Source organism: Triturus cristatus, chromosome 5_1, assembly GCF_964204655.1.
Source record: "Triturus cristatus chromosome 5_1, aTriCri1.1, whole genome shotgun sequence".
In the NCBI taxonomy this organism is placed as follows: domain Eukaryota; kingdom Metazoa; phylum Chordata; class Amphibia; order Caudata; family Salamandridae; genus Triturus; species Triturus cristatus.
The window spans coordinates 451,432,361-451,455,484 of record NC_140587.1 but is presented as its reverse complement, the minus strand read 5'-3'; the positions used below and the strand labels follow the sequence as shown (position 1 = coordinate 451,455,484).

General features: G+C 48.2%; 1 protein-coding gene across 1 annotated transcript in view; it reads left to right on the top strand.

The window, feature by feature from the left end:
* The first annotated feature begins 297 nt into the window (after positions 1-297).
* Positions 298-23,124, top strand: part of CIBAR1 (CBY1 interacting BAR domain containing 1) — a 372,093-nt gene continuing 349,266 nt past the window's right edge. Inside the window, exon 1 of the mRNA XM_085605281.1 lies at positions 298-514. Within this exon, the coding sequence (XP_085461407.1) occupies positions 396-514 (119 nt within the window). The 5' untranslated portion in view covers positions 298-395. The remainder of the gene's footprint in view (positions 515-23,124) is intronic.

The following is a 23,124-nucleotide window of genomic DNA, read 5'->3' as shown; positions in this document are numbered from 1 at the left end:
TTCACCCGATTTTTCTCAGACCTATAAGGCTCGAAGCTTCAATTTTATCAATCAATATACAGCACAATAACGAGTGAACCACTAGTATCATAATATGAAAAGAATGTAGCGTGCACTATTTTAATATATTTTATTGAACTACGTAAACACACTCTATTTCCAAATACCCTTGCAGGCAATTCGAAGACCAAATCTTTAGCTTCTTAAAGATGGCCGCAATTTGGAAAACACAAGGTAACAGGGTGGTGGAATACTATTCGTGTCCCTCCTTTGTTTCTACGTTAACTTGCGCTTTACGTTCCAAAGTCTGACAACGAAACTACAGGAGCGGACGCAAACGTCGGACGCCCGGCGGATTCTATGGCAACTCGGTCGCCAAAGAGACGATTGGTTGAATGTGGCAGAAGTGGGCGGGGCCTCTGGGGCTTGGACCATCCCAAGATCTCTCACCGTTATACTGGGGTGCTGGAGGCGCCAGCATGAACCTCGCTCCTGGGGCCGGGGCCAGGGCCAGGTAAGCAGTGTTGGTTTGGAAGGGGTGGTGTTGTACAATATTTCCGGTCATCTGAGTGTTTCATAGAGGGATACAGCGGGTATCCCAGTGAGCGCTGTACCCATGAATTTACGCTGGTGTTTATTTTGTCTTCGGGCAAAAGTGGAGGTTCGCGAGCGAAAAATACGATACAGTGTAGCCATATATTGGTGTAGTTAATCGCATACGCTTTCCTTGTTATTTAGTAGCACCCTTTGTTTTCTCGGTACTAGTGTTAGATTTTAAATGTGCTGGTAGCAAACCATTTGTCACATGTGGTGTGTGCTGTTTGCTGTCAGTAATCCTAACAAGAGATGGAATTAGCGTGAGAACTATTTAAATGCTGTGTTACGTAGCGTGCCCACACATGTGATCCTAACAAGTGATGGAATATGGTGAGCACTATCTATATGCTGTTTTACGTAGCACACACACCTGTGATCCTAACAAGTGATGGAATATGGTGAGCTCTATCTATATGCTGTTTTACGTAGCGTGCACACATACCTGAAGATGTTAAAGCGTTTTGCAGTAGACGAAACATATTAAACAAGAGTAGGAAATTCCTTCAGCATTATATATTATGTGACACAAGTTAACAACTACAAATCTATACTACATATACAATATAAGGAAGGAGGATAAGCAGTTGGGTTCCCAGCTGTATGTAATTTTCGCGGACTGTTCTGAGTGGTTGTGCCTTGTCCGTGAAAGTATGAGTTGTCTGTTACCAATGCCTTTTATCTGTAATTTTAAACATTACATTGACAATACTATCTTTTGTGACAGCTAGGTATGACATTCCGTGCATTTCATTATAAAATCAATTTAAAGAGCAGTAAATGCTGCCCGGTCTCTTGGTGTGTGTGTGTGTGTGTGTGCGCAGAAAACTGAAGAGAGAATCGGATGGAGCGGGCAAAACTACGTGCTCCGCTTCCCACCTTACCTCCACATACGGCACTGGCGCAAGGCACGGTACGTGGTCTTCATAAGGATGCACACTCCTCACTCCCTGTGAAGAGATGCACCCAGACTCCATATTAACACATGAAAAGAGAGCAAGATCTTTTGAAAAGTGCAAACTACTGACGTGTTTTTTTTTATTTCAGAATATTTTATTTGGTATCCTGCAAAAACAAACATAACTGGGTGACCATCCGCTCAAAATTTGTATAGTTCCAAACTAACAAGTTGAATTATCAAGGCACAGATATGCAGTGTATATCAAATCGCGTTCAGACTGCAAAAAAAGTTAGTCATTTCCATTTTAACAGGCGTATCTATAATTGGAATGTATGGAGGATATGACAGGGCAACAGGGAGTACGTTCATATTCTGTGCTTCCAGAGCAAATCTATTCAGAGACCAATAGCATGTGGTAAAAAGAAGAAAATGGGAAGAATGAACAAAATAATCTACAAAGATTAAAACATTTGTGCTCCAGTCAATGGTCCAAAGGATTACAGCATTGAAATGATGTTTAGCTATAAATATGGGTGATGTATATCTCTATCAGAGTTAGAGTTGTTGGTCTAATGTTTAGTGATTAATGATCATGGTGGTTTAATCCTTTTCAAATATTCATCTAGTTTATTCCATATGGGGTATTTGCTGGGATCCGATAAGTGTTGAGCCATAATATGTTCAGATCCTCTTGCGTATCTCAGCCACTCTGACAGTGCTTCGCCCGAGGATATCCCAAGATCTTTACTGTTGACTAAAATGGTTTTATGCGCAAGGGTAGACATAAGGTCTAATAACAAAACCTCATTCCTCCTTACTTCAGCAAATTCTTTGCTTAAAGATTTGCCTAGAACTGTGTTGTTTCTAGGTGGTGTAAACTCACAATTATCATATATGAATGATTATATTGTGTCCTAAAATTGCCAAAGTAGAAGTCATTTAAAAAAAAAAAGTGTGTGAGATTGCGAATACCTGTTTTAGAACACCAACAGTTTTTATCTGACATGAATCCGAATTTTGCAAGTTTCTGAGGAGTCCAGAAAGACCATAGCAGAAGAAGAAATTTGGTCTAGGTTAAGTTGGGTGTGATTTATTTATTCTTGAATTTGTTCGACAAGTACTTTGTTTTTACTAACCGTTCCTATGACCAACTTTACTGCATTCATTTTTTAGCGAAGTAGAAGTAGATAGTTGTTAGAACTTACACATTTTGGAAGCAATATGACTTCCTTTCCTGGTTTAATTGATAAAAGGAATAAGTGAGGGGTCCTGATATGGGGAAGAAGGATGCTTAGAAAGTGCCACCTTCAGTTTAAAAAAATGATAGAAGTCTCCATTTTCATGGCCATAAATATGTCGAAGAGTCACAAAGGATCGAATATGTTCAGTGGTACCTAGATCTCTAATAAGCTATATACCGTTCCTGCTCCAATTTTCTTTCAAAGACTGAATCCCATCGGCTTTAATCTTCGTTTTTGAATGAAGTGAAGCTAAGTTATAATTCCTAAGGGTAACAGCAAGTAAGTAAAATGTTATTGTGTATGGTTAATTAAAACCTTTACAAAAGAATACAAATTCAAAAGAGCTTATTTCATTTAGATAAATAATTAAAAAGCATTTGCGGAATGATGACCCTTTTTTTTTGGTTTTTTTTTTTTGGGAGAAATAAAATCCAACTTTCATTGTCTATCATCAAAGTCATATTCCAATAAGGCTTTAGATTTTGCCCAATAGGTCACCTCTATTTTCATTTTTCTGCAGAAGGAGACTCACTTTCTGGAAAAATCTAGTGGCCCTACAAGCTGTCTGCAGCTGTTGGTTGTTCAGTACTAACAATGCTGCCGACCGACATGTTCTAATTTGGGAAAGGCGGAATATCTGTAGGAGATAATACTGTCTCAATTTACTCAGAAAGGGACAAATGCACAGGACGTGAATCAAGGTTTCTTCGGAGAGACCACAAAGCCTGCACAGCGCTGTTGGCCATGTTTGCTGCCATGTTGGGATCTGATCTTTTGTGGTGTAGGTTCCCAGCCGTAATCGTAGTAGCATTTGTTGCGTTGATGGTGTTATGTAATTAACTAGATACGGTTGCGGGACGCATCTCTCATACGTGGCCAGTACCATCCAGCCATGTTTTTTCTTTGCCAGTGCTGATTTTCGGCCATCCAGGATTTCTGTTTTGCAGCTCCATTGGCTATTTTTTTGAAGGCCGCAAAGGTATGTTTGGAGTTCCACGTCTCTTGCATGTCTAAACTTTTCAATGCTTCTTCCAGTGTTGTTTTCCAAGCCTTTTTTCCTTTTGTTTGATTGTTAATTTCAGACCAACATTGACCTATCAGTGTGTCTTCTTGAGCTGCTCCTAATTTCCAGCATGTTTTTATTATGGCAGCTTGTCTGGCTTGGTGCTGATTTAATAACCCGAATTCAAGGCGTACTTGCGCCTGAGATGCAAACTGCAGAATTTGGAAAAGGTGTTTAAACAACACTGACTGTTGGAGGTTCAGGAAATTAGCGTCTTTGCCTCTATATAGGTCAGAGCCATATGTGAGGGAAGGTAAAAATTTGGCAGCAATCACTTTCAGCAGATATTCATTGGATGGACATTTTAATTTAGTTTGTAGTATGTTTAAGGCAAACCGCAGTTTGTTTGCCTAGGCTTTTCTATACAAGGTCTGTTCTCTTAATGACCATCTTGAGTCAACGAATACTCCCAAATACTTATAGGTAGAACTTTGCTCTATGTTATGTCCAGCAATGTACCATCTGAATGTTTGCTGCCTTGGGTGAGACGCAAAGCAGACCACTTTCGCTTTTTAGGTCTCGTTGAGCCCAGCGCATGCGCTGGCTCGAAGAGACATTTTGTATGTGGGCTCCAAAAAGTGCTACCAGGCCAGCCTAAAGCTACAGTGCATGTGCGCGGGCGCGCGCGCCGCGCTTACTTTCACTTTCGCGGCCGCAGGGCCGCTCTGATCGCGATCGCGATCACTTTCAATTTCAAGACCCAGCCTCCTCTGCCGGCACACCCACAACTGGCAACATTACTAGTTTCTAGTTACTAGTTTCTTTTACTCCTTGCCATTTCGATATATTATTCCATTGAAGTGCATGCCTTGCTGGTTCGCCTCTCTTTTGTCCTCCTCTTTCTTATTTGAGCACTCGCTCATGCTTTTCCTTCACTCTCATACATTCTCCCTCTCGCTGACTTCCCAACTCCAGTCATTTTAGGTTGACAGCTCCCTACCATGCCAAGCACTGCTGCAGCTTGATTTTGGGTTCTCTCTCTCCTCTCTTTAGAATTGTTTCTCAATTCTCTACACCTCTCCCACTGCTTCGCACCGTTGACTTTGCCGATACATCGAAGGGGGCAGGCCTCGTTGTCTGCCTTGCCAACCGCAGCAAACAAGCAGCAGGGCAAACTAGACCCACCTCGGGAAAACCAGCAGCAAAGCATGTTGACGAAGACCCCGCAGAGGGGAAAACAAACAGGCTTCTCTCCAGCCTACCTCCACATGGTTATATTGTGGCACGCAGGGCCTCTTTGTGGCATGGCAAGCTGGGCCCAGGCCTCAGAGGGGTGCACGGAGCTGCCTGTATTAACAGCAGCGTCCGTCTTGACACCAATGATTCCGACTAGACTGGTTCTACTCTCTTTTACTTGCCTCCGGTGCCGTTCTATGACCCATCCACCCCCTTCCCGCCCCTCCTATCTCCCTCCCCCGCCAAGGCACATCAACAGCGCCATTCGCACCAGCAACAACCCGGCACTAGCTTGATGAAGCTACTCCTGTGAGTGACTCAATCACACCATGAGGGTCTCAAGGTGCTGGGGGATATTTTGGGTGAGTGCCGAGACGTTTGTGCTCAGAAGTCAGTCAGTGCTTTGATGCGTGATTGAACTGTGAATAATTGTATTCACCAGCTACAGCCAGGGTGCCAATTTTCTTTCTGCCCAGGACGCTACATTTCTTTCCGCCCAGGGTGTTATTCCAAAGCAAAGGCCGACTATGACCGCACATTATGACGTTCTGTGCGGAAAGCTAATAGCCAGGCAAACTTAAAACAAGCATTTGCAACGCAATCGGTCTCGCATTTACGTGAGTTTAAGCTATTAGCATTGTAAATGCCAATGCCTTTTAGTTATGTTTTAAAAACAAAAACAAAAATAAAAGGCATTGTCATTTGCAATGTCAATACCTCAAACTCACTTTTTTAGACTCTTGTAAGGCAAGTGATGCTTCTGAACGGATGATCATATTGTGCAGAATGAGTGACTTGTGAGATAGGTAGGGATGTTGGGGCAGTGGCAGAGTTGGTCACTTGTGTGGGACAGAGCAGCCACTGTTATAGCCCAGACATAAATGGATTTGTAAGGTCTGTGAAGCATCTGCTAGATGTTAATGACAAAATTTAAACAAGACCAAAAGTTGGAACATTATCCCCAGAACGCATCTTTTCTATTCCGCCTTTGAGAAAAAGTGAAATATTCCGTTATTAATTCTGCGTTCTGCACAAAAGTGGAGAAACATCATTTTATTTTGGAATTACGCTTGCTGGGCAGTGTAAGTGGCATCTTTTGTGATGCTCAGCCCCATTCTGCTAATAGTCCTGGGTATGCATGTAATATTAAAAACGTAGCGACAAGAAACATGAAAGTGCTGGTATTAAAATTGATATATTAATTGTATGGATGTAATAATTATTTTATATACATTTCTGTGTGTGCTTTGCCCACTGCTTTAAGACCAACAGTAGGTGTTCCATTATGTTTCAATTTAATAGAGAAGTTGTGCATTTTTGAGAACTAAGACAGGCACCATGGAGAAATCCCAAAAATGTATTATTGTTTCCGAAATACTTTAAATGGTAAATATTTCCTAAAAGCTTCAAATGTTTGATGGATCGTAGTTCACGTGTAACCCTGCATACATTCTGGTTTCTCAAGTATGCAAAAATACCATTTATTGCTAATGCACCATGGCTAAAATTGCGAATTTCCCCCTGGAGACTAATCATCATAATTCCAAAACACAGAATGGGTAGTATTTTCTGGATTTGACAATGGCACCAATGTGCATTGTTACAGAAAATTATAGAACAGTTTTCTTTCTAAATGATAATGCAACACTGTTTAACGGGTGACAGCTGAAGCTTGTCTTTACTCTTTTAGCAGTTAGTATGTTGTGGTTTAGAGCCTCTCATTAAACGCTCAAAAACGAAACTGCAAGTCCTAAATGCAATGGGCTGTTCACTAAAATGCAAACAATTGGCTAAGGCGTCACATTTAACGAGGGGCCATTTGGTAGCTGTAACAGGCTTTGACTAAAAGACACAAGACTCATATTACATGGGTGTCCAGGATGCACAAAGTACCGAATCGACTTCAAAGCCGACCTTAATTTGTATCCACTCATTCACACACATGCCTCTACCCCTGCCCTTTCATCCCGGGCACACTCATGCTCACAGGACCAAGCCATGCATCTTGAAGGCAGAAGTTACTTTGCACTTCAATTTGTCTGATGCCATCATTCCCGTCAGAATTTTGCACTATTTCAGGCACTAGCCCATCCACATATGGTAGAAATAAACAAGCATTTGCAATGCAATAGGTCTTGCATATACGCGAGTTTGAGCTATTGACATTGTAAATTACAATGACTTTTATTTATGTTTTAGTTTTTAAAACATAAATAAAAGGCATTGTCATTTACAATGCCAATAGCTTAAAGTCTTGTAAATGCGAGACCTATTGCATTGCAAATGCTTGTTTATAGTTGAATTGCAGCCCATGCGTGCAGATGTATTTGTGCAGCCTTGTTATAGCGCGTTGGAGACGCAACTGGGTCTGGCTGCAAAGGACTGTCATCAGCGTACTGCATACTCCTTATTTTGTGTTGGGCTAAATTTGGAGGGTCTGTTTCGATCTCTGAGATGCTCTTATCAAGGTCCGCAGTAAAGATATTGAAAAGGGTAGGGGCCAATACACATCCCTGCTTGAGGCCAATGTAGGTGGGGATTTTTGATGTTGTTCTGTCCCCATTGCCAAGTTTTATCTTAACCCAGGTGGATGTGTACAAATTTATAATGGCCCGTAGCAACTTCGGAGGTGTGCCCCAGCTGGCCATCTTTTCCCATAGCATCTCCCTTGGTACTGTGTCGAAAGCCGCTTTTAGATCGATAAAACAGGTGTACAGTTTCGTAGATTTGACCTTTGCTTTGTCAACAAGAAGATTCAGCGCTGTCCGGTTACATGACGTGTTGGTTCCGGGCCTGAACCCTGTCTGGGTGATTGGGAGGATGTTGTTACTACTAACCCAATCTTCCAATGCTTTCAGGAGATTAGATGCATATGCCTTGGCCTCTACGTCTGTAAGCGCAATCAGTCTGTAATTCGCTGGATCTGAGCGCGCACCAGTTTTGAAAATTGGGTGCAAAATGCTCCCTCTCCATGAAGAAGGAATACTTCCTGATTGAAATGCGTGGTTGTACAATGGGGTAAGATAAGGGTAACACCAGAATATTTGGAATCAATTCTTAACAAAACTTCCCTGGTACAATCGAAAATAACACTTTGTTTTATACAGATTGTCCTTGTTAATAGTAAGCATATCTACCAGAGATAGGTCATCCATTAATAATTTTTCTAGAGTGATTCAGTGGTTGTAACTCGCTTTTTTTTCAAGAAGAGCGGGAGCCCTCCCCAGGCCGGGTCTGAAGTAACGTGAAGGCCCGGACAGGGGGGGGGGGGGGGGGGGTAGCGTGGGAGCAACCGGTGCCTGCACGGTCCTAAGAGCGAACAAAGCCTCCAGGTAACAATACGGGAGGGCGGCAATTCCAGTGTTAATAGTGGGGATGCCGAGGAGACCAATTAGTTCGGAATGGCAGCCCTGTGACCGCCCTTCCCTCCAGGAGACTTAAAACGAGCAGCGCAGGCCCTGGTTAACCCCCTCTTGGAGCTGTTGTGAACTGGGCCTAAAGTAAGCGCAGAACTGCCCTGATTAATGCTGAACTGGGCCTGAAGGAGTCTACACGTCCACCCTGAGTAAGAGCCTGATGGGTTGGAAGTGTTGCCCAGTTGTGTTCACATTGCCTCCGATGTAGGCCCTGAATTGCCCTGTGCATAGGGACTGTTATTCCTAGAAGACCCCTGCATAGAAAACGTTGACGTTAGTGAATGTGAATCTAGGAAATGTTGTGCCTGTTGCCTATATGATCCCCATGCATAAGAAATGTTACTTGGATGACCCACATGCATAGGAATTGTTATTGATGTTGCATTCCTGCCCACAAAGTGTTGCATTCTATGACCATGCATTTAAGAAATGTTACCTGAATTGAATTTATGCCCAGGAAGTGTACTTGCATTGATTTATGGTTATGAGAACGGGTTACCCTGTTTCAGGTGAGAGCCCAGCGCTACCTACCTGAACCAAAAGTAGATAAAGAGTCTTGTTTTATAAAACAGCCTGGTGTGGTGTCTCTTTCTTGCGTGCGCTTCACAGTGTGAGTGTGTGCTGTACCACTGCTTTACACATTGCCTTTGGGTGCCTTCCTGCCTCGCGCCAAGCTACCGTGTCGGAATCGGTGACCCCGGTTCTAACATTGGTGGCAGCGTTGGGATAATGACTTGTGGTTGTGCAGCACCCTCCAGTGATTCAGAGTATGCCGCAACAGGACACCTATGGTAACGCAAGCCTAACAATTCCCCCTTCACTGCCTGATTGATTGTACAGGCTCCTGTGTCAAACCTGTTGCCTACGTCCTAGTGTTCTTTACTTAAGTTATCTGGGGCCCCACCTGTCAGGATGGAGTTCGAGCTGGCCAACCTAGAAATGTATACGGTGGCGCAGCTCAGGGACTTCTGTCAGGGGATCTGGGTGTCCGTCAAGTGAGGCGCCAAGAGAGAGGAGCTTCAGAAAGCCTTGAGGGCATGGGTAGTGGCCCACCCGGGAGGGAGAGTGGATGAGGAACAGGGGGAGCCGGACGCTCCAGTAGAGCTAGACCTACTGCACGTAGACACCAGTGAGAATGTGTTGCCAGGGAGACGTTCCAGGGCAGTAGTGTGTCAGCGAGGAGTGTGTCTGTGGAGGAGTACGAGGACAGGAGGGAGGAGAGGCAATTGAGGCTAGAGCTTGCTAAAATGGAGAAGGAGCGAGAAGAGAAGAGGCTAGCTATGGAAGAGAGGAAGCTTGCGCATGAGCTTAGCCTGAAGGAATTGGAGCTCCGAGCATTGCAGATAGGGGCGCAAGGCAACCGGAATGGGGGCAGCGTACCCGCTGAGGCTCCACGAGAGCCTACGTTTTACCTACCTAAGGAGGTGGTAGCCAGCTTCAGTGTAGGGGATGACATTGATAAGTGGTTGGCAGCATATGAGGTGTCTTTGGTAGCCCATGGGGTGCCTTTGAGTTACTGGGGGGGGGTAGCCTGTATAGGTACATATCTCCGGCGGCAAGGAACACACTCTTGACTTTAGACAAAGGGGATCAGACAAATTACCCTGTCATGAAGGAGGCACTACTTAAAAAGTTTGGCCTCACTCAAGAGAAGTATCGCCAGAGATTCTGCAACAGCCATAAGCTCCCCACACAGAACTAGGTGGATTTTTTTGATTATGCTCGCAAGGCATTAGAGGGTTGGGTGCGTGGCAGTGAAGTGAGCGACTATGAAGGGCTGTACAATCTGTTTTTAAGGGAGCCCCTTCTTGATAAGAGTTTTCCAGAGCTGCGCCAACACCTGGTGGACCGCAAGATGACCGATCCTCGGGAGTTTGCAGAAGAGGCGGATACCTGGGTCAGCACTCGGGTGTCCCACAAGGGATCCGGGGGAGACCCCCCCCGAAAGGTGGACAGGGTTTTCCCCAGAAGAGAGAGGGGGGGAGATAAAAAGGAGTTCTTTAAAGGCCTCCAAAATAGACCACAAGGGAAAGGGGTAGGTTCCCCACCCCAGTCTGGATTCCAGAAACCCACTTACCCTGACAAGAGTCAGTAGCCCAGAGCTGTCCAGTGCAACGAGTGCGGGGAGGTTGGACACTACAAGGGGAATCTCCAGTATCGCAAAAGGACCCCAGCCCCCACAGGAGGTAAGAGCCCTGGGGTGGCTAATGTAGCGCTGGGGGAGGAGTTGTCCCTACATGAGGGGGGTGAGTGGACAGACTTGACCCTAGTTTCCCTGGGGGATAGAGAGATGGTCCCACAGGTTCAGGTACCCTCGAATACTGCCAAGTACCGGTAGAGGGTCCTGGTTAACTGGGAGGAGGTGGAGGCTCTGAGGGACACGGGTGCCAGCATGACGATGGTAAGATGTTAGCTGGTGTCCCCAGAGCAGGTGATTCATGAAGTATTCCACCCGGTTGTAATGGCTGACAACAGCCTGGGTCATTACCCCGTGGCCCAAGTTCCCTTTGAGTGGGGAGGAGTCTCAGGCCTGTTGCGAGTAGCGGTGAGCCCTGCCATGCCAGTTGATTGTCTGCTCGGAAACGACTTGGAACATACCACCTGGAAAGAGATGGAGTTCAACGCCCACGCTGAGATGCTGGGATTACCAGGGTGGAGCTGCATAGTCACGCGGTCCATGGCTGCCTGGCCAGGAACTCAACCCGGGTTGGAGCCTGGAACAATGGCCCAGCCCACTGCTGGACACAAAGCCATCTTGGAGGATACACCCTGTGAGTTGGATGGGGAGCCCGCAGAGGTGACCCTGGAGTCCGCGGAGGTGGATGTTGTTCCCGTGGGGGACTTGCCAACCCCTGCAGGGTGGCAGGTGGAAGGAGGGCCTACCCGGGAGGAATTTTGTCAGGCGCAGAGAGTGCCCCATGCTTGAAGGCATGTGGCAGCAGGCCGAAGCCCAAGCGACTGGTAAGGAAACCGGCAATTTCCATATTTACTGGGAGGATGGCCGCCTCTACAGTGAGCCTAAGGCTCCGGTGCATGGGTCATCAAGGGCCTTAGTGGTCCCCCAATGCTACCGAGCCTTCCTGCTGGAATTGGCACATGAGATACCACTGGCGGGACACCTGGGCCAGGATAAGACATTTGCTCGTTTGGTCCCACACTTTTACTGGCCCAGAATGCGAGTTGCCTCTGTCACCTTTTGTAAGACCTGTATGACTTGTCAGACGAGTGGCAAGACTGGGACTAAGTTGAAGGTCACTTGGAACCACTCCCGGTTGTCGGTAACCCTTTTGAGCGGGTAGGCATTGATTTTGCCGGGCCAATGGACCTGCCGACTTCTTCGGGACACCGGTTCATCTTGGTGCTGGTGGACCACGCCACCCGGTACCCAGAGGCAATCCCTCTTAGGACCATCACTGCACCTACGGTGGCGCGGGCCTTGATGGGGATTTTTACCCGAGTGGGATTCCCCAAGCTCGTGGTGTCAGATAGGGGCATGAATTTCATGTCGGCCTACATGCAGGCCATGTGGAAGGAGTGCGGAGTGACCTACCGGTTCTCCAATCCTTACCACCCCCAGACTAACGGGCTTGTAGAGCGCTTCAATAAGACCCTGAAGGGGATGATCCGGAGCCTGCCAGAGGACTTGAGATGGAAGTGGGACGTCCTCTTACCCTGTCTGCTATTCTCTTACCGTGAGGTGCCACAGAAGGTGGTCGGTTTCAGCCCCTTTGAGCTGCTCTATGGAAACCCCGTTAGGGGGCCCCTCAGTCTTGTGAAGGAGGGGTGGGAGAAGTCTTCCAAGAAGCTTCCCCGTGATGTGGTCAGCTACATGCTGGCATTCCGCAGCCAGTTGGCCAAGCTGTGGAAGGAGGCCTCAGACAATCTGGAGGCCAGTCAAGCCGTCATGAAGGAGTGGTACGACCGGAATGCTCGGACGGTGGAGTTGGATGCTGGAGAGAAGATGTGGGTCATGAAGCCCGGAGAGCTTAGCGCCCTCCAGGACAGGTGGACTGGACCATATGACATTTTGGAGAAAAGAGGCCAGACCACTCACGTAGTAGACCTCAAGACCCCCCGACAACCCCACAGGGTGTTTCGCATCAACCGCCTGAAGCCGCACCATGAGCGATCAGAGCTTGCTCTCCTTATGGTGACGGATGGGAGTGAAGAGGAAGAGAGCGAGCCTCTTCTGGACCTTCTGGCGGCCCAAGAGAAGGATAAATCGGTGGAGGGAGTGGTCCTCTCCCCAGCCTTGACCCCTGAGCAACAGAGGGACTGCTGCCAGGTATTGGAGCAGTACTCCTCGTTGTTCTCCCTCACTCCTGGGATCACGCACCTGTGTAACCATGAGGTGGACACAGGGGACAGCCCACCCGTAAAAACCAAGTCTTACCGGCTGTCGGACAAAGTCAAAACCAGTATCCAGAGTGAGGTTGCCAAGATGTTGGAGCTGTGGGTGATTGAGCCTTCCAGCAGCCCGTGGGCTAGTCAGGTGGTGTTGGTGCCGAAGGCGGCCCCACCGGGCACCACACCAGAACTTCGGTTCTGTGTGGACTACCGTGGTTTGAACTCCGTGAGCAAGACGGATGCTCACCCGATCCCTCGTACTGGAGTACGATTGACCTACCGTCAGGGTATTGGCAGATTGCCATGGCAGACGGAGCGAAGGAGAAGACTGCATTCTCCACCCCGAGGGCCACTTCCAATTCCGAGTGATGCCCTTCGGGCTTAAAAATGCTCCGGCCACTTTCCAGCAGTTGGTCAACCAGGTACTTTCTGGCCTAGAGGCCTTCTCGGCTGCCTACCTGGATGACATAGCTGTCTTCAGCAGCAGCTGGGAGGACCATCTGGAGCATCTCCAGGAGGTGCTGCAGGCTCTGCAGCGGGCTGGCCTAACCATCAAAGCCAGCAAGTGCCAGATTGGACAAGGATCTGTCGTCTACCTGGGTCACCTGGTGGGCGGGGGAAAGGTGCAACCCCTCCAGGCCAAAATCGAGACCATCTTGGCCTGGGAGCCTCCCAAAACCCAAACGGAGGTCTGGGTTTTCCTCGGCCTCACAGGTTATTACCGCCTGTTTGTCAAGGGCTATGGAACCCTCGTGGCCCCCCTGACTGAACTGTCATCCAAGAAGCAACCACGCAAAGACATTTGGACAGCTGCCTGTCAAAACGCTTTCGACACCCTCAAGCACACGATATGCACTGCTCCAGTGCTTAGGACTCCGGACTTTGGAAAAGAATTCCTTGTGCAGACAGACTCCTCTGAGCATGGCATTGGAGCTGTGCTCTCTCAACTGAATGAGGAAGGCCAAGACCAGCCAGTGGCCTTTATCTCTCGAAGGCTACTCCCCAGGAAAAGCGGTGGAGTACTATTGAACGCGAAGCTTTCGCCGTGGTTTGGGCCCTGAAGAAGCTGAGGCCATACCTCTTTGGCTCTCACTTCCTTATTCAGACCGACCACCGACCCCTTCGCTGGTTCCTGCGGATGAGAGGCGAAAACCCCAAATTGTTGAGGTGGTCCATTTCCTTCCAGGGTATGGACTTTAGGGTGGAACATCGACCCGGAGTAGACCACGCCAACGTTCTCTCTCGGTTCTTCCGTCTTAGTGACGAGAACTCCCTAGAGGTTGGGTAGCTCTCCCCACTTTCGGCTGGGGGGGACGCGTGTTAGACCTGTCAGCCCTAAGGTAGTCTTACCATGTTTTTTTTTTTTTTTCCTTTGCGCCTCATTTTTTGCCACCATCTTTTTGTTGGCCCTAGGTCTCTGGGTGCCTTACCACTGCCAAACAGTGCTGAGGTGCAGGTGCTCTCTTCTAATAACATGGCTGCCACAGGCCCCTGCTACTGCGGAGTGGCCATTGAACACACACGCACCAGTAGTCAGGAGCAGGCTGGGACATAGTGCTGCTGTATCTTTGCCGTCCCGCCTTTTTATCCCATAGACAGACATGTAGAAGCTCCTGGAACCTTCCAGCCAAGGGAGGAGTTATGCTTTGCCGCCCTTCAGGAGGGTCACCTGACCTAGGGGTATAAGAGGAAAGGAGGGAAACCTGACTAGTTAGTTGGGGCACCACTGGACCTAGGGGAACCTCTGCCGGAGTATAGGCGGTTGGGCCTAGGGGGGAACCTACATTATTGAGACTGACTGAGCTTAGGACCTGCTGTACCCAAGATAGCTGAGGGGCTCTGCCAGCCTGCTGACCTTGCCCAGTGACCAACTCCAGTGTGCCTCAGGGAACCATCCTGTCTTTTACGCCTGCCAACCCCCATCTTTCCCCCAAGAATCTCATACTAAGACCTGCTAACAACTAGCGCTGGGACTGAAGTGCTTGGGACCCTGTGAGCGCTGCTGCTGGGGGATCACCAGGTAAAGCGCTGTGCCAACCAAGGGCTATATTGACAGAACTGTGCCCCCCGCGCGCTGTGACTCTCTAAGCGCTGTGGTAGCGTGTTGTTAATGCCCCCGGTACCTGCCATCCCACGCTGTGTTCAAAGGAACGCGCCTTGGGCCCATGAATCACCGCTGCGGCCCAGGCGCCGTAAAGACCCCAAAGCGCTGCATGCGCCTCAAGCCTGTGTGTTCCTGCAACTGGGGTGCTGCCGCCGAACGCGCCTTGGGCCCAGAAATCACCGCTGTGGCCCTGTGCGGCCACAGGAGAAGAGCGGGCAGTCCTTCGCACCGCCGCGGCCCCCGAAGGGAGGACCGCCACGGGTGCTGGGTAGGCCGCGCCAGGCCTTGGGAGCGGCCGAGGAGCGTTGCGAGGCAACCGGGGCGCCGGCAGCGTCATAGGCCGCGCCCCCAGTGAGCCATGCTGCTATTGGTTGAGGCTGCTGTGCCCCGATTGGTTCCCGGGCCGGGGGTGGCACGGGAAGTCCCGAAGCCCATCCAGGCCTCCGCGGAGAGCGGGAGCCCACCCTCTCCCCCTCTCTCTCCTCCCGCCCCCTGAAGCAACGTGAAGGCCGGGAAGGGGGGGGGGGGGAGCGTGGGAGCAACTGGTGCCTGGCCGAGCCTGCGTGGGCCTAAGAGCGAACGAAGCCTCCAGGTAACACCCCGGGAGGGCGACCATTCCAGTGTTAATAGTGAGGCTGCTGAGGAGCCCAAATAGTTCGGAATGGCAGCCCCGTGACCGCCCTTCACTGCGGGAGACTTAAAACGAGCAGCGAAGGCCCTGGTTAACCCCCCTCTTGGAGCTGATGTGAACTGGGCCTAAAGTAAGCGCAGAACTGCCCTGATTAATGCTGAACTGGGCCTGAAGGAGTCTACACGTCCACCCTGAGTAAGAGCCTGGTGGGTTGAAGTGTTGTCCAGTTGTGTTCACATTGCCTCCGAAGTAGGCCCTGAATTGCCCTGTGCATAGGGACTGTTATTCCTAGAAGACACCTGTATAGAAAACGTTGACTTTAGTGAATGTGAATCTAGGAAATGTTGCGCCTGTTGCCTATATGATCCCCATGCATAAGAAATGTTACTTGGATGACCCACATGCATAGGAAATGTTATTGATGTTGCATTCCTGCCCACGAAGTGTTGCATTATATGACCATGCATTTAAGAAATGTTACCTGAATTGAATTTATGCCCAGGAAGTGTACTTGCATTGATTTATGGTTATGAGTACGGGTTACCCTGTTTTAGGTGAGAGCCCAGCGCTACCTACCTGAACCAAAAGTAGATAAAAGAGTCTTGTTTTATAAAACAGCCTGGTGTGGTGTCTCTTTTTTGCGTGCGCTTCACTGAGCCAGTGTGCTGTACCACTGCTTTACACATTGCCTTCGGGTGCCTTCCTGCCTCGTGCCAAGCTACCGTGTCGGAATCGGTTACCCTGGTTCTAACAATACCTTTTATTAAATAATTAGGTGAAACAAGGAGTGTTTGTGTGCAGCGAGCAGCTTATATCAGGTCAGTCAGTTGACACCCAAGATCTGTCTCTTAGTAGCCACTGAGCTTCGCGTCCTGGGAAGGCAAGAAGGCCACACAAGCTTGATATAATTTCGAGACAAGGTGACCCCCCCGTTATCATTAACCACTAGAGCGAGGGGGTGAATTCATCTGGTGCTAGCGGGAATGTCGGGATAATGGCTTGCAGCTCACTTTGAATACGGTGCATTACGAAGCACTTCATGCTGGAACTATCTTCGAATTTGTTATCTGCGGATTGTATGAGGGCATGTCCATTTAGGAAAGGTCCCCAAACATGTGGAGGGCATATTGTGTGCTTGACTAGTGCCTCCCTAGATATAGGGAGCCAGGGTTTATCCGGCAGTGCCAGGGAGGGTGAGTAAATCAGCGTGCCTCCTAGTAATCTGTAGAGCTTCCTCCATGCCCAGCATGTGGTGGATAAAGTCTGTATGTCTGTAGGATCATGGGGAATCCCTGTAAGAAGGATGGAAGCTAGAGATGTTGGTACAGCCTGGTCAATTTCAGACTTGGTATAGACCAGGCGTGCGTCTGCAAGGAACCGATAGTGAGCAAACCGACATTGCGCAGCTAGATAGTGCAAAGGTAAGTGTGAGACGCTGAACCCACACACCCCTTATAAGTGAGTATTAATGTGTCCCAACCCACACGTCTGCATTTGCCAGCCCAAATGAGTTTTGGAAGAATGCTGCGTAGTGTAGTGAAGAATCATTTGGTGAGCGGGATGGGAATTTTCAGAAAGAAGTAAAGGAAGCAGGGAAGGACCACCATTCTAATAATAGCAATTCGTCTGGCCAGTGACTGCGGAAGACCAATCCCTCGGTCCACCTGCATTGTTAGCTTATCGATCGTGGGACCATAGTTTAACCTCACCACCTGTTCCTGTCTCCGTGCAGAAGGATGCCTAAATATTTAACTGGGCCATTGCTCTAGGTCAGGGGGACCTCTGTTAGGTGGAACCGCTCCAATTTAGACCAATTAATTTTGAGGCACAAGGGGCTGCCAAATCAGACTTCTCGAAGAATCTGGACTAACTTGTCTTTCCGGATGCTGTACAAACAGTAGTTTGTCACCAGCGTACAGGGAGACCAGGAGAGGACTATGCTGAAACTGTAAACTGCTAGCATGTGAGCCTTTTAGAGGTGCCGAGCTAGAGGATCCATGGCTATTATAAAGAGAAGGGGGAGGCAGGGGACACTTTCCTCGTTCCACGTGTAATGAGGGTCAGCGAACCATTGGCCTTCATCATATAAGAGTCTGATCAGAGAGGAGAATTCACAAGGGATGCCCAACTTGTGTGAGTAGCGTGCAGAAAGGGCCGTTCAACGGAATCCAAAGCCTTCTCTGCATCCAAGAGGACGACCGTGGCGGGGACCTCAGGTGAGATTCTGTTAAGAACAAAAAAGGTGCGTAGATTCGGAGAGGTAGACTTATGAGAGGCAAATCCTGATTGTACAGGGGATATGATTTGCTCTGTCAGTAGGGCAATGCGATTGGAGAGGACCGTGGCTAATATTTTGTTGTCAAAGTTTAGTAGTGATAAAGGTCCATAGGAGCTGCAGTGGTGTGGATCCTTACCAGGTTCAATGAGTAAAGTTATTAGTTCTTCCCGCAGTGACTGGGGTAGGATACCTCGTTCAAAGTATTCTGCGTGCATGGCTAGTAGGTGCGGGTGTGGAGGTGCCTGAAATGTTCATAGAATTCCTGTTAAGCCGTCCAGGTCAGGGGCCCTGAAGCCATCCAGGCAATCTACCGCCTGCACAATCCTCTCGCTGGGGATGGGTTCACTGAGGAACTGTTGTTGGGTGGAGGTCATCCACACCATAGCTACCTCTAGGTACGCCGTCTTAGCCTCAGTATCTCCGGAGATTCAGGAGGTGTAGATTTGAGTGTAACACCTTAGGAGGGTCCTCAGAACCACTTCATTAGAGGTCACTCTCGACCCATCAGCCTGGTGAAGCTCAGAGATATAAGAGGCGGCTGTAGGCTGTCGCATGATGTCAGCCAGTGTGCATCCTGGGCGTTCATCTTAACCAGATCTGTGAGCCACGGTATATTTCTCTAGGAACGTCACCTCCCGTTCAGCCAGATCACATAGTGCAGTTCGACAAAGTGACTGCGGTTGTCTAGGGGCATCTTCTGCGTCCAGCACAACCAAGTCCGTCTTGAGATGAGCCATTTCCCTACGCATATCCTGTAGGATTCAGAGTGCTTAGAAATGCAAACACCTCAAATGTATGCCTTGAATGTCTCCCATAAGGTAGCCTTTGTGGCCACTGAGCCTCCGTTAAATTGAAAGTAGTCCTCCACGGCTGAGCACACTTTGGAACGAAAAAGGGCTTTCTGTATCGTGATCGCAGGGAATGGCCATTGCCTCACTAAGCCACCGCCAAAGGGGAAGTGCAGTGTATCGCGGACCGGCGAGTGGTCTGAGTGTGCAAGTCAAGTGTTGGACCATGCCCAACCATAGACACACAGTCCTGGAGATGCAAGACCAGGTGTTGTGGGGGGCCGAATAGTGTGTATATGCCAGTGTTGAGGTACCTCGTAGTCTTCAGGTATCTTGAAGGTCATACTTGTCACACATGTCATGAAAAATATGGAGCGATCTGGGCTTATCAGCCAGAGTAATCGCTGTAGTGTCTAGAGAAGCGTCCATCAGCAGGTTAGTCACCTGTCAACCCCTTATGATTATATGGTCAAAGTCCATTTGTCTGATCTGGGTGTGTAGTGTCTGGAACAACTCAGTAGAGTCAACGTTGGGAGCGTATATATTAGCCAGTAGCACTAGGTGTTCCAGTAATTTACTGGTCACCAGTTTGTATCACCAATCCTCATCTAAATTGGAGTTGAACGGTAGATTCTTATGGATTAAAGTGCATACACCCCTTGAATACATACTGTAGCAGGAGTAGGAACGGTGTGTGCCCCATGTTGATGCTAAAGTATAGGATTTCCCAGAGGAGAGATGGGTCTCCTGTAAAAAGGCAATTTGCGTTCCATGGTGTGCAGGAATTGCTTGCCCTTTTGGGGATTGTTCAGGCCTCTGATGTTCTACAACAGAAATGTGAATTCTGCTGCCTGTGGCTTAGAGGAGTGCAGTGACACCATAGAGATGTGTGGGAATGTTAGTGTGGCAGAGTGTGAATACAGTAGGAACAACTTTTGCCAATAGTTGAGAAACAACAATTTGAAGCTCTATCAGCCCCATAAAATCCAGCCCCCCTCCCACCATCCACACCAAACAATAACTAGCCCAGTGAATCCCTACCCAAACATTGCCATAAATCCAAAAAACGCAAACAACCATAATAGTGGATAGCACTCGGGGGTGGCAACGCTGCGGCGGTTAGCCCAATTCATGGCTGGATAGTAAAGCAATTAGTGGAATGGGGCATTATCAAGCGAGTACATTGCAGGCATATGGAAACATTGAGAAATGTAGCATGGGACATGTGGACTCAAACAATCATATGGGGGACACAACAGGATTGGACAGTGGGGCCCTGTGAACACCCTGTGGGGAAAAGATCAACCCTGGCACTCAAATGTATATGTGGGGTGGGATCTGTCAGGGGTAGTGCGTCAGGAGGGTATACGGCCCCATGGGCGTTGCTTGCAGAATTCCTGCGCTGCCACTTGGGTATCAAAAAAGTATGCCTTACTGTTCACATCAACCCTGAGGCGTGCCAGGTTGAGCATGCCGTAGTGGAGTCCTAGTTTATGCACAGTTGATTTGATGTCTGCAATCGTTTGACAGGCCTCCTGAACCACCATGGTGAAATCGGGGGAATGTGGAGATTGTGGAGCCTTGCCATTGTAGCGAGACATTCTCCTGAGCCAGTCACTAACGACTATGTCACGGTCCCGAAAGTTTAGCAGTCTAGCAATTATCAGCCATGGGCGATTAACAGGAGCAGGGCAAGTGCCTACTGAGTGGTGAGGTCGCTCAACAACAAAGGTGGATGTGAAATTCTGTCTGAATCAACTGCCTTCACTGTGAGTGACAGAATTCTGCTCTTTCACAAGGAGGATATCAGCACACAAAGTGGTTTTGTTCAGTGCCAGTAACTATTGTGGCAGGTGGGTGCTTTTGAAGACCAAAAAAAATATTTTTGCTTTTGCCAATGTTTGTTATAATGGTGAGGGCCTGGCAACTCCCACACCAATAAGGTTTTACAAAAACCATGCCAAAACAAGTGACTCATTGACAAAACTAAAAAGCTGGCCACCAATATCAGACCTACTGGCTTTGCCAATGCTTGTTTTTTTTGTGTTTTTTTTTTTTTTTTTTTTTGTGCATAATCCTATTGAAACTGGTTACACTGATTTTCCATTAGTAATATTTTTGGGAAATACTAGCATGCATCAACACATGTTACTAAATGATGCTGCAAAGAAATGGTACCTGAAATTTCACAGTCGTTTAGCAAAATGTTTGTTTTTTCCTGCTTTCTTTTATTTATGAAAATGTTATTTTGAAAGCAAAGAATCCTCAATCTTGCTTTCAAGCTTCTGCAAATATTTGCATCAAATCGGAGAATATTCTGGGAGCGTTATACAAAGCCTCCTATTGCTAAACTTTGAAAACGTGTTGACACATTTTTTTTACTGGAACCACTGTCAGTAGTGCAGTCTGAGCTTACAACATTTACTTAGACCGCTCAGCCTAATAATGAAGGCTTTCAATTCATGAACCATAAATAGAAGTTTGAACAGTATTAGCATATGGACAAAAACATTGCCTTTCCCTTATCCTTAATGTGGTACTGGCAGCCAAATGGTTTGTGCTTCAGGGGGTTGGGCCTACTTGTCCCAAGGACAAAATGCACATGAAAACTTGTTGCCCTTGACCTCAAACAATTTGTCCAGGGCATCGGGCTATAGGAATTCCACATCTCTGTGTAGCGCCCCCTTCGAGGCTCTCCAGCCGTTGTCCAGGTGCCAGTGGGGGACTCAGCTGGTGCCGCGCGGCCCATTTGGGCAGCCGCGCACTCCCAACCCCTTGGGCCGGGCTGCCGGCATGCTTCAGCAGAGCTTTGAAGGCTAACCGGGGGAGCAGGGCTGTATACACAGATGGGCGCAGCAAGATGGGGGCAGTCACGGGCACCTAGGGTGCAAGGGAGAGCAGCGGTCCTGGCGCACCTGATGGGCCACGCAGGTTTAAGCAGCAGTTTTTCTGGGCTAGATCGGGTGGAGGCATACAGCCAATACCGAAGGCTCAATTGCGGCCCCGGGGCCACTTCGGTGTAGGCCAGGTGGCCTGTTAATCCCGCTGAGCTCACCACTGGCATGCCTCTGGACCGTCTCCAATCCACGGTCACCATGTATCACCAAATGCAGGGGAGGCCAATTCCCACTTTGAATGGCAATGGAACTGTGGTCCGGCCCATTCCAGCAGAGGATTAGGGATGATTCTGCCAGAGCTTCATTGCTGGGCGGCCATCATGGTCATTGCTTGGCCACGCCCTAGTCTGTATGGCGTTGGATAGGGGGCAGGCTGAAGGTAGGTCTCCATGTGTGGTGTTAGTAGGGATAGTGGTGCCAGGGGAAAGGGAAAGCAAAAAAGACGTCATTGCACAAGAAAGTGAAGTGAGTGAGCTCCAACTAAGTGAGAGAGAGCCTGAGTGAGAGTTATCAAAAATGGTCCAAGAAAAGGTTGTTCTGATTCCACCCGAGATGGGAAAGAGGAGGGAGATCATCCAGGTAGTTGGCCAATAAATTTCTGAAGTGCAGCTCATTGGACTTGGGTCTCGCAGGCACAGGATTCAGATTTGGCAGTTGTAAGAAATTGGATTATTTAGGGTTAGTGGCTGCCTACTTCAAGGAATAATCACAGCCCTTGTTAGTGTGAACCCTCAAAGTCACTAATTTAACCTGAGCCCAATCCCCTGGTAGCTGCGGCATTGGACAGACAGGCTTAATTTAGGGCAATGAGTATAGTATTTATGCTGTGCCAAAAAAATAATAGTCAAAATGCAGAACAATAAAAATCCCAATTAGAATCCAATTGGAATTAGAAAAATAATCTGCAAAATGACAAATTTATAAGGGTGCCTGAAGATAAGAATGTTTAAAGTTCTAAATAGAAATGGAGCCAAAAAACCCAAAGTGCCAATGATAGTCAATGGTCGCGGTAGACCGAGACCTGGGTGCAATTTGAGGCTGTCCACAATAGAACAGGAGTCAGATACACTAGCCAGGTTTGTCCTGTCAAAGATTCAAACTTCTGGCTCAGTTTTTTAAGTCCCAATACACCACAGGAGAAATCTTGTAAGCCTCCGAGGACCTCAGTGGAGGCACTTGGAGACTGACAGGGAACCAGGCAGAGGCCAACAGCAGGATCAAGTAGTCCAGGCCCAGTTGCCACTGGTCAGCTAGGTACTTCCAGGAAATGTCTTGCATTTTGTTGTCCTCTTGTGACCACACAGGAGGTCAGCCATCTTGCCCTTCAAGTCCACTTCTTTTTCCTGATTGCGAGAGTATGCCGGTCCAGTCCTTTCAGGCTCTTTCCAGGTCCTAGACAGCCCTTCTTATTTTCTACTTGCCAAGAAAGTGGTCTGAAGTGGGTCCCTGAAGGTGCCACATTTATGCTTGCAATTATCTAGTGGGTGGTACTAATTCCTGGGCACGCCCTAATCAATGGGGTAAAAGTTCCCTGGGCCAACCCAACCCATTGCGGTCCTTTTCAAGATGGTTAAAATCTTTGGCCGGGGGGGGGGGGTGGAGAGAGGGATATATATATCTCAAAAATATAATTTGAGGCAGCCATTGTACCCACACCAAACCAAGAGAAAGAAGTCCGGTAGGACAAA